General features: G+C 51.7%; 1 protein-coding gene across 7 annotated transcripts; it reads left to right on the top strand.

Moving 5' to 3' along the window:
- Nucleotides 1–1670: 1670 nt before the first annotated feature.
- Nucleotides 1671–9779, top strand: GPX7 (glutathione peroxidase 7). Of its 7 annotated transcripts, none has more exons than XM_072723940.1 (4): nt 1690–1839; nt 6343–6568; nt 6798–7059; nt 8914–9779. In XM_072723940.1, the coding sequence occupies exons 2-4, from the start codon at nt 6443–6445 to the stop codon at nt 9075–9077; spliced, it is 552 nt and encodes a 183-aa protein (XP_072580041.1). In that variant the 5' UTR covers nt 1690–1839; nt 6343–6442; the 3' UTR covers nt 9078–9779. The 7 variants fall into 7 exon arrangements, with proteins under 7 accessions (XP_072580039.1, XP_072580041.1, XP_072580042.1 ...); XM_025991814.2 differs by lacking the exon at nt 1690–1839 and adding an exon at nt 2103–2631; XM_072723939.1 differs by lacking the exon at nt 1690–1839 and adding an exon at nt 2103–4371 and having other exon boundaries at nt 6085–6568.
- The last annotated feature ends 233 nt before the right edge of the window (nt 9780–10012 follow it).

Genomic DNA, 10012 nt, shown 5'->3' with positions numbered 1-10012 from the left:
TTTCTTGTTTCACTCCCACACATCTCTCTGCCTTTGGATTTTATCAGTTAATAAACAGGTGGCCAAACTTGGTCTGTTTGGGACCCCTGGAGCCAGGAGCTCGTCCACTCCTGCGCCCCAGCTGCACTGTCACAGTGGCCTGTGAGGTCCTGAAGAGCTAGTAGAGCATCAGCACCCAGCACTATGCTTGGCATTTTGTGGAGCTCAGTAAGGGTTTTCTGAATGTGTGAGACACTGTGATATGCTGCTCAGACTCCCCATCAGTAAACACCTGAGACACCAGCTACTGGGAGGGCGGTCAGTGGAAGGCCTTCAACTGTCAGCCCCTCGAGGGACAAGGTCACCTTCCTAGTTGGCCCCACATTCAAGGACTGGTGAAGCAGGGATATAAAACCCCAGTCTGGCCATTTTAGTTTATCTGGGGGACTACTGTGATGGGCCATTGTAGCTCCAGAGTCCCCAGGGGGTCAGCCAACACTGGTCTTTGGCCTGTAGGAGCTCTGGACCCTACAGTAGGAGCCCCCTCCTGTTCCCTCCCTCCCTTCCACAGATGTTGATCCCAAGGGTGCTCCTTCAAAAATTCCTGCACCGTAACCTCCATCTCTGACTGCTTCTCCAAAACCCAACTTGCAACAGGCCCTTTCTGTCTTCTCTTCCCTTTCTCTGTGCCATCCCTCTCAGGAAACCTACATGCATTCACCTAAAGTTTGTAGACACCATTCAACTTGACAAGCACTTTGAAGTCATGGACCAGGAGCAAACAGTCAAGAAAAAATTCTTGGGATGCTTTTTGGTGCAAAAAGGTGCTTTTATTAAAGCACAGGGATAGGACTCGTGGACAGAAAGAGCTGCACGAGGGTCCTGAGGGGTGACTGACGATACATTTCTTAGTGAGGGTTAGGGGTAGCCTGAGACTCTAAGGAATTTTGAAGGAAAGCTTTCAGGACCTTGAGGGGGCCAGCTGCCCTAAGGTAAGGTCATTTACTACTGCCTGGTACGAGCTCATCGCAAGACCCTGAAGGTGCCTGTCAGTGGGCCAGCGCTCAGGAGGGATGCCAATAGCCCCTGGGAGAGGTCGCAGCCACCGGGAAAGGGACACTAAGGAGAAGAGCAAACCGACAGGACAACGCAACGAGGCAAGTCCTAGAGAGCAGAGGAGTCCCGATCCGCGGGCCTCAGGACTCCTTTGTTCCTCTCTGCCCTCAGTTCACCCCATTCTCTCCCTGCCCTTCCGCGGGGGGTCGGTGCGCGGGTGCCCCGGGGCTGCGGGGTCGCGGCGGCCTGCACCCCGACGGGGCCTCCCTGCCGCGGCTGCGGGGCTGCGGGGCTGCGGGGCTGCGGGGCGCGCGGGGGGCCGGCGCAGGGGGGGGCCGGCGCAGGGGGGGCCGGCGCAGGGGGGGCACCTGAGGCCCGGCCGCGACCCGCGCCCGTGGGCAGAGGGCGGGGCGCGCCCGGGCCCCCGGATCCACGCCCCGACCCCCTCCCCGGGGCCGTCCCCGCCCCTCCTCCCGGTCCTCCCCCCACCCGGCCGTCCCCCGCCCGGTCCCCCGCCGCGCCCCCGGGCCCCCCTGCCCGCCCCGCCTCTCCCTAGAGCCGCCCATGCCCGCCCCCGCCCCCCGTCCCTCCCCGGGGCCGCCCCCGCCCCCCTGCCCCCCACCCCCCCCGCGCCCACTCCGCCCTCGCAGCGCTGCCTGCTCGGAGCCAGGCATGGTGGCCCTGGTGGCGGCGTGGCTGCTCCTGTGGGCTGCGGCCTGCGCGCCCCGGGAGCAGGACTTCTACGCCTTCCAGGCGGTCAACATCCGGGGCAAGCTGGTGTCGCTGGAGAAATACCGCGGCTCGGTGAGTGCGGGCGCGGGGGGCGACCCGGCAGGGCCTGCTGCCCCCCCCCCCCCGCAGGGCCTGCTGCCCCCCCCCCCCGCAGGGCCTGCTGCTCCCCCCCCCCCCGCAGGGCCTGCTGCCCCCCCAGCCCCCCCCGCAGGGCCTGCTCCCCCCCGCAGGGCCTGCTGCTCCCCCCCCCCCCCCCGCAGGGCCTGCTGCCCCCCCAGCCCCCCCCGCAGGGCCTGCTCCCCCCCGCAGGGCCTGCTGCTCCCCCCCCCCCCCCCCCCCCCCCCCGGCAGCCCCGGGGCCCCCTGTCCCGCCTTCTCCCCCTTCCCCCACCTCAGCCCCGCGGCGACGTGGCCCGGCCCGGGCAGGGAAACCTGAAACCCCGTCGGCCGGCGCGGGTTCCCCTCCCGGCCCTGGGCTAGGGAGTCAGACCGGCCGGCCCAGCCCCTGTCCCCCGGGCTGCAGAGCGCCGCCCCCTTCGCCCCCACGCTGGGCCCGTGCTGCTCCCCAGGCCTCTGAGAGCCCCGCGGAGGCCACGTGCAGCCCGGCAGGGACCCGCTCAGGTGCGCGCACACCTTGCTCCAGCGCCCACACCAAGGCCCCAGAGGAAAGGCCTTTGCCCAGGGTTTCGCCCAGCTCCACAAAGCAGAGTGGAGAGGGGACTCCCCCATCCATCCGTAGACCTCTCCAGGCGAAACCCTAAGATGGCAGTGGGGCTGAGCTACCAGAGTCCCCCAAGGCTGACAGCTGTCTCCTCACCAAGGCGGGAGCTAGCTCAGAGAGGACGCACAGGGAAAATGGGCCTGGGTAAGTCTTTGAAACAAGAGTGAGTGGCAAGACCCAAGAAGAGCATTCCACACAAAGAACTGTTCATACCAAGGCTCAGAAGCAAACCAACACGGACAAGGAAGGAGGAGGGGTGGGTGGGCTTCGAGCAGCTCTGCTGGCAGGATTATCAAGCGTGACGCTGAGTGCGGAATATGAGACTGGAGAGAGTAGGGAGGGCCCAAGAGGGGCCTTGAACGCTATATTCAGAGGCCTAGATGTTGCACTGTGTGTAATAAAGAGCACTCACAGTCCATTTCTCAAAATGGGCTTGAGGCAAAAAAGGAGGAAAAAAAAGATAGACCTACCTAGGGCCTTGGTGTGGGAAATGTGGGGAGCTGGTAATGGACACATAGGTACAGCATCCAGGTTTGGGTGGACCACAAAGAAATGGCTATCAGCACTTTCTAAACCTTAAAATGCCAAATTATGGTGGGAGTCCTGGTGTTCCTTGTCCTAATTGTTCCCTAATGTGTTGTGAATTTCAAATGAGATAACAGTGTGGAAGTGATGTGGGAAACAAAGGCAAAAGAAAAAATTAAATTTCTTTGCTGCTACAACCCATTGACAAGTCCTTGAAACAGGTAGAGTGACTTTCCTCTAGGAGCTCAGCTGCCTCGATGTTGTTGACACTTTGCTAAGAACAAAAGATAATCTTAGCCTGACCCCCAGGATCCATTGAGTCTGCTTTAACATATAAAAATTCCTCTGGAAACTTTTTTTTTTCTCTTGCCACCCCCCCAAGATACAGGTTGGCAATCATCGTCCAAGCAAATGAGCCACTGATATACATCTGAAGGGTGTATATCAGAAGCACCCTTGACTGGGTCTCATGACTGGGTTTTTACTAAGTAGTAATAATTGACCTTTTCCTGACAATAGTTAGCCCCCTCAGGATCCTGGAAACCTTGCTTCCAAAATGCCTTGGAGATTTGTGCTATCCCTAACCCTCTCTCAACTTGAAAGTGTATAATCAGCCACTCTCTTTCTGCCCCTGGGTCCTGTCCCTGTGCTTTAATAAAAGCACCGTTTTGCACCGACAATGTCTTAAGAATTGTTTCTTGGTTGTTGGCTCTGAACCCCAACATTTTCCTCCATCAGAAGCACTGTACCCAGCAGGGCAACTCATCCAGGACTGAGGACAAAGAACCAGTAGGAGAAGGCCTTCTCCATCTGGTCTCTCCTTCCTTCTAGTGTTGGCATGACAAAGCCCCAGGTTTAGCACTTGACCAACTCTGCTATTCATTATTTATTTATTTATTTATTTTAAAGATTTTATTTATTTATTCATAAGAGACACAGAGAGAGAAAGGCAGAGACAGAAGCAGGCTCCATGTAGGGAGCCCAACGTAGGACTCTATCCTAGGTCTCCAGGATCATGCCCCAGGCTGAAGGCGGTGCCAAACCACTGCGCCACCGGGGCTGCCCTCATTCATTATTTATTATTGAGCACCTACTATATACTAAGTATTAGGCCAGTCTTTAGGATACAGTGGTGAAGAAAACAGACAAGTTTCCCTTTAATAAAATGTATCTGAAATGGAAAAGAGAGAGACAATAAACAGGAACAAAGAAATGAACAAGGTAATTCTTAGTACGGTGGTATTAAGTACTAAGACATAAATAGGACAAAGTCTATTTATTTTCAGAGTAAGGTACTCAGAATGTGAGGAACAGATCCAGAGAAGTTATCCCAGAATTCTGAATGTTTTAATACTCCAGGTCAGGGGGATCCCTGGGTGGTTCAGCGGTTTGGCGCCTGCCTTCGGTCCAGGCATGATCCTGGAGTCCCGGGATCTAGTCCCACATCTGGCTCCCTGCATGGAGCCTGCTTCTCCCTCTGCCTCTCTGTGTGTGTGTCTATCATGAATAAATAAATAAAATCCTTAAAAAAAATTACTCTAGGTCATTGGTAACTCCTAAAAAGCCAAGGATTTTCACTGATGGGAATGAGAAGCCAATAAATCAATCAGAAAAAAATTGAAAAAAGAAAGAAAGAAGAAAGAGAAAGAAAGAAAGAAAGAAAGACAGAAAGAAAGAAAGAAAAAACAATAGGAAAAAAGAACAAAGTCACATACCTACTAGGAGATAGAGTGAGAATTTTAACCCAGGCAGTCCAGTTCTAAAACCCAAGCCCTTAACTGCCAGGTTTAAAGGGAAATCAGAAACAGGCATTTCAGGGAAGCTGTTAATAACTACTAGCTCATTATATGTATTTTACCATAGTCTTTTTAAAAATTGAAAAAGGTTTGCTGGCTGCCAGTACCTGCCTGGCACTGAGTCCAATCCCAGAGACAAAGCCATGAACAAGATTGTATGGTTTGTGCCCTCAGGCTCAACTGGGAAGGCTGTCATTCGGACCAGTGTTGAGTATGATGCATAAGTGACTGCCTGGGAATGTGCTTGTCTAGGACGTGAGCTTACACATGTAGAGGCCTGAGTGTAGTGTGTGTGCTAATGTTTTCTTTGTTTATTCCTATGTGCACACCTGAGTCTGTATCTATATTTGGATATATATATATATATATATATATATATATATAACTATGTGCATTTGGATGTGTCTGTCCATCCATGTTTTGGTCACTTTAAAGATAAACTTTATAGGTTTCAGGTATGGAAGGACAAGTAGAATTTCCTTCCAAAAAAGTGGGCAGATGCACAAGATGTAAATTAAAAATAAGCAACCTTTCATGCTCTCATTGCTCAGGGATCCAGCAGAGAAAAAAGAGAAAGACCCCTAACTAGGGAAGGGAGTTAAGGGTCCTAGTTTCTCCCCATCACAGGCAGACTATGACATGCTGACACAAATGAGAGAGGTTGTCCTAATGACCTGTGGCCCCATGGACTGGGTCCTTCCTTACCTGGTGGAAGCAGGGGAGGGGAGTTCTAACTCAGTGTTCTCACCATTCAGCCCAGTAGTTCTCACCTACTCTAGGACACATGCAACAATGTTTGGAGACATTTTGGACTGTCAAAACTAGACATCTGGTGGGTAGAGGCCAGCGATGCTGCTAAACTTTGTACAATGAATAGGACAGCCCCCGTGTAACAAAGAATATCTGACCCAAAATGTCTGAAGTGCTGAGGTTGAGAAACCGTGTGTAGCCTGAGCAGTTGTGCCTGTGCGTGGCCAGGCTCCCTATGGGAGGGGACTCTCTTTATGGAGCCAGCCAGTATAATCCCGGCTCTTCTAAAGAAGTGGCCAAAGGAATGGGGCTGGGCTGCCCAGACACGGTAAGATTTAAGAATTCTTTTTTTTTTTTAATTTTTTATTTATTTATGATAGTCACACAGAGAGAGAGACAGAGGCAGAGACACAGACAGAGGGAGAAGCAGGCTCCATGCACCGGGAGCCTGACGTGGAACTCGATCCTGGGTCTCCTGGATCGCGCCCTGGGCCAAAGGCAGGCGCTAAACCGCTGCGCCACCCAGGGATCCCTAAGAATTCTTTAACAATGTATAACTAGAAGCTAAAAACAGCATTGGTGCCAAAATTCTAAATGCAGTATTATAATTGAGTTCTATCAGCCAGCTTTGTATTTATCACCTAAAGGCTATAGTTAAACACATTTATTATAAGGTGATAATACATTTAAGGTTTAGTCTAGTGACTCAAGAAAGTGATATTTGTGTGCTGGAGGGAGAGGGCCTCTTATGAAGAAACCCCATGTCTGTCTACAACCCCTGCAGGTGATTGTGTACGTGTGCACATGTATTCATTCAGCAAACACTTTCTGAGGCTTTTCCGTGTGTCACGCCTGGGAGTGAAGCAGACGTAGCTCCTGCCCTCATGGGTTTCCAGTGGGTCTATTGCAAGGGAGGCCACGAGGGCGATGAGCGCGGTCGACTAGGCCCAAACCTGAACGCACATCCACCTTTGCACTCCCCGACGTTACCTCAGGACGTGAGCGCACCCGTGGGTGCACCTCTATAAATGTGTGTGTTGGTGGGCTTTGTGTGATGTGTGCTAAATGTATTTTTGTTCAGACGCGCGCGTGTGCACGTGGGATGTGGGGTGCCTCTGTGGGCGTGTTGGTGCCCATTGGGGTGCTGCCCTTGCGTGCCACCCGGCACTGGAGGTCAGGCCCCGGGGCACCCAGGGCCCCACCACTCAGGCTGCGTGTGTCCGGTTGCTTCTGCCACAGGTGTCGCTGGTGGTGAATGTGGCCAGCGCGTGCGGCTTCACGGACGGCCACTACCGGGGCCTGCAGCAGCTGCAGAGGGACCTGGGGCCCCGGCACTTCACGGTGCTCGCCTTCCCCTGCAACCAGTTCGGCCAGCAGGAGCCCGACGGCGACCGCGAGATCGAGAGCTTCGCCCGCCGCACCTACGGCGTTTCCTTCCCCATGTTCAGCAAGGTCGCGGTCACGGGCACCGGGGCGCACCCGGCCTTCAAGTACCTGACCCGTGAGTCCCCTGCGGTCGCAGCCCCTTAGGAGAAGCCGCTGGCCGGCTGGGTGACGGGCCCTAGCCCTGGGCGCTGGCGCTGGGCGCTGGCGATCGAGAGCAGCCCCACCCGGCCCTTGAGGCCCCCCCCACTCCTGCAGGCCTCGCTGGGACCCTGTTTTCATTCACGGGGCTGCTTAAAGGAGACCCGGCCCTCAGGTGCCGTCTGTGCATCAGGCGAGCTTAGGATAGAGAAAACAAGCCACATCCCCAGAGAAGGCTGGCCAGGAGGGGGACAGGACGGGCGACTCTTGCCCTGAGTTAGGGGCCAAGTCTGGAGGCCATGAGCCAAAAAATACCAGACCTTAATATTTCAGAAATAGATCCCTTTTGCAACCCCAGAAGCCTCGGAACCACAAGACGGGGTCATAGGCCAACCTTGTCACTATGGCCCTGTTTCTTCCCTTGGGCCTTTCTCTTCCTTTCTGGGCTCCATGCTGCTGTCCTGCTCCATGCTTCTGATGCCTTCAAATCCCTACCGCCACCCCCCATTCGCCTGGAGGAGTAGATGAAAAACAACAGTATAGCAAACAAAGGATCCCTTACCGAGGCAGATTTGAATTTTGTTCTGTGAGTCAATCCTAGTATTTGTTTATTCCCCTATGTTTTTATTAGTACTTTTTCCGGGTCTCATAGTTATAGGTTATAGATTTACAGATTTCTTTTTTATACCAGAAGTTCAAATGCTGTGACCATGACAAGTCAGTGTCATCACTGCTTTAGAAGCAACTGGGGAGGGATCCCTGGGTGGTGCAGTGGTTTGGCGCCTGCCTTTGGCCCAGGGCGCAATCCTGGAGACCCGGGATCGAATCCCACGTCGGGCTCCCGGTGCGTGGAGCCTGCTTCTCCCTCTGCCTGTGTCTCTGCCTCTCTCTCTCTCTGTGTGACTATCATAAAAAAAAAAAAAAAAAAAAAAAAAAGCAACTGGGGAGCTCTTAAAAGTGGGTTAGCCTGAGACCTACTGAAGCAGGGCCTGAGAATCTCTTTATATACATATTTTTTAAAGATTTTATTTATTCATGAGAGACACAGAGAGAGGCAGAGACACCAACATCTCCCTGCAGAGAGCCTGATGCGGGACTTGATCCCAGGACCCCAGGATCACACCCCAAGCCGAAGGCAGATGCCCAACTGTTGAGCCACCCGAGTATCCCAAGAATCTGTCTATATTAACCACCTCCCCACACCATCTCCCCACCACCACCATGATTCAGATGCAGCCAGTCCACAGATTAACATTTGGAAACCATTAAGATTTCATTAGAGAATAGGTGTAGACTATTCAGTAGTTTGAGATCATTAAGAAAGGAGGAGCTGATATTGCTTTTATCAAACACTTAACAGAATTCTAAAGCAATAGTTCTCAACGTTGGGGCCATACTGGCATCTCCTGGAGAGCTTTTAAAAAATACTGATCCCTGAATCTTACTACCAGAGATTCTGATTTAAGTAGTCTGGGTGTGGGGATCCCTGGGTGGCTCAGTGGTTTGGCGCCTGCCTTTGGCCCAGGGTGCAATCCTGGAGTTCCAGGATCGAGTCCTGCATCAGGTTCCCTGCATGGAGCCTGCTTCTCCCTTCTCCTGTATTTCTGCGCCTCTCTCTCTCTCTCTCTCTCCCTCTCTCTCTCTCTGTCTATCGTAAATAAATAAATCTTAAAAAAGTAGTCTGGGTGTGGACTGGGCATCAGGATTTTAAAAACTTAATTCTTACCAACAGAACCACTGCTTCAAGGGAAGGATGGACACTGGTAGTGGAATTCCAGGAGAGGGGACACAGGGGAAGCACACTTTGCTCTCTTTCTTCCCTTTTCTCTAGAGACTTCTGGGAAGGAGCCCACCTGGAACTTCTGGAAATACCTAGTGGCCCCAGATGGAAAGGTAGTAGGGGCTTGGGACCCAACTGTGTCGGTGGAAGATATCAGGCCCCAGATCACAGCACTTGTGAGGAAGCTCATCTTGAAGAAGCGAGAAGACTTATAACCACTTTCTCTCCTCTCCCACTGTCCCATTCCCTACTCTCCCTCCGTCTTCCACCTTGAATAGGTGACCAAAGCAAACTCAGTGGTGCTCAATGGTGCTTGGAGGGAGGGCCTATGGACTCCACTTTTATCCCACCTTCCCTATTACTCCTAAGGGGGAAATTTTCTAGTATTTTGGATTACTTGAGTCTTAGAACAACTTATCGGAACTCTTGGCCGATGAAAGCTCTTGACCAATGAATCACCAGCCAATAAGAACCTCTAGCCGGTGAAAACATGTGGCAAATAGAAGTATATCAAGCAATAATCTCCTGCCTATTAAGAACTCTATAAAATGGGACCATTTCCTACCTCACAGGGCTGTTGTGAGGATGAGGATGAAAGATCTATTAAAGTGCCTAGGGCAGTGCCAGCTTATTAGGAGTCATTCAATAAATTTTTTGCATATAAACCAAAAAATAACTTGTAATCAATAAAAACTTGTGCCCAACATGAATTTCCAGCCATTGAGAATCCAGGCCAAAGATTTATTTGTTGTTGTAATTGTTTTTCTCTGTATTATTTTTTTAAATTACAAAAGTAATGCATATAGATTGTAAAATAACACAGAATGATGTAAAATAAAAATGAAGATATCCCCCTCCTCATTTTCTATATCTCACTCCCTGGAGGTAAATAAATACTGTTAGCAATTTGGTACAAAGACTTCCTTTTTTTTTTTTTTTATCGAGCCAATCATTATTGCCCAATAAGAACTCACTGACCGAAAGTACTCAATAATAATAAATAGGCAGAGGTTATAAATAGATAATTCAATGAATATTGTAGAAGGATAATAAGGCTATGAGAAGATATTCAGCCTCATTAAAGTTGGAAAGACTTTTTAAATGATAATACCCATAGCTGGTAAGGGTGTGGGGAGATGGGCATTCATAA

This window comes from Vulpes vulpes, chromosome 10 (genome assembly GCF_048418805.1).
Source record: "Vulpes vulpes isolate BD-2025 chromosome 10, VulVul3, whole genome shotgun sequence".
NCBI lineage: Eukaryota > Metazoa > Chordata > Mammalia > Carnivora > Canidae > Vulpes > Vulpes vulpes.
The sequence above is the reverse complement of the archived record's forward strand: the minus strand, read 5'-3'. Positions and strand labels throughout refer to the sequence as shown.

Bases quoted from the DNA above. Each gene is read 5' to 3' on its own strand.
- GPX7 (XM_025991811.2), top strand. From the start codon at position 6,624: ATGTATTTTTGTTCAGACGCGCGCGTGTGCACGTGGGATGTGGGGTGC. The intron at 7,060-8,913 runs GTGAGTCCCCTG...CCTTTTCTCTAG, and splicing joins GGCCTTCAAGTACCTGACCC to AGACTTCTGGGAAGGAGCCC.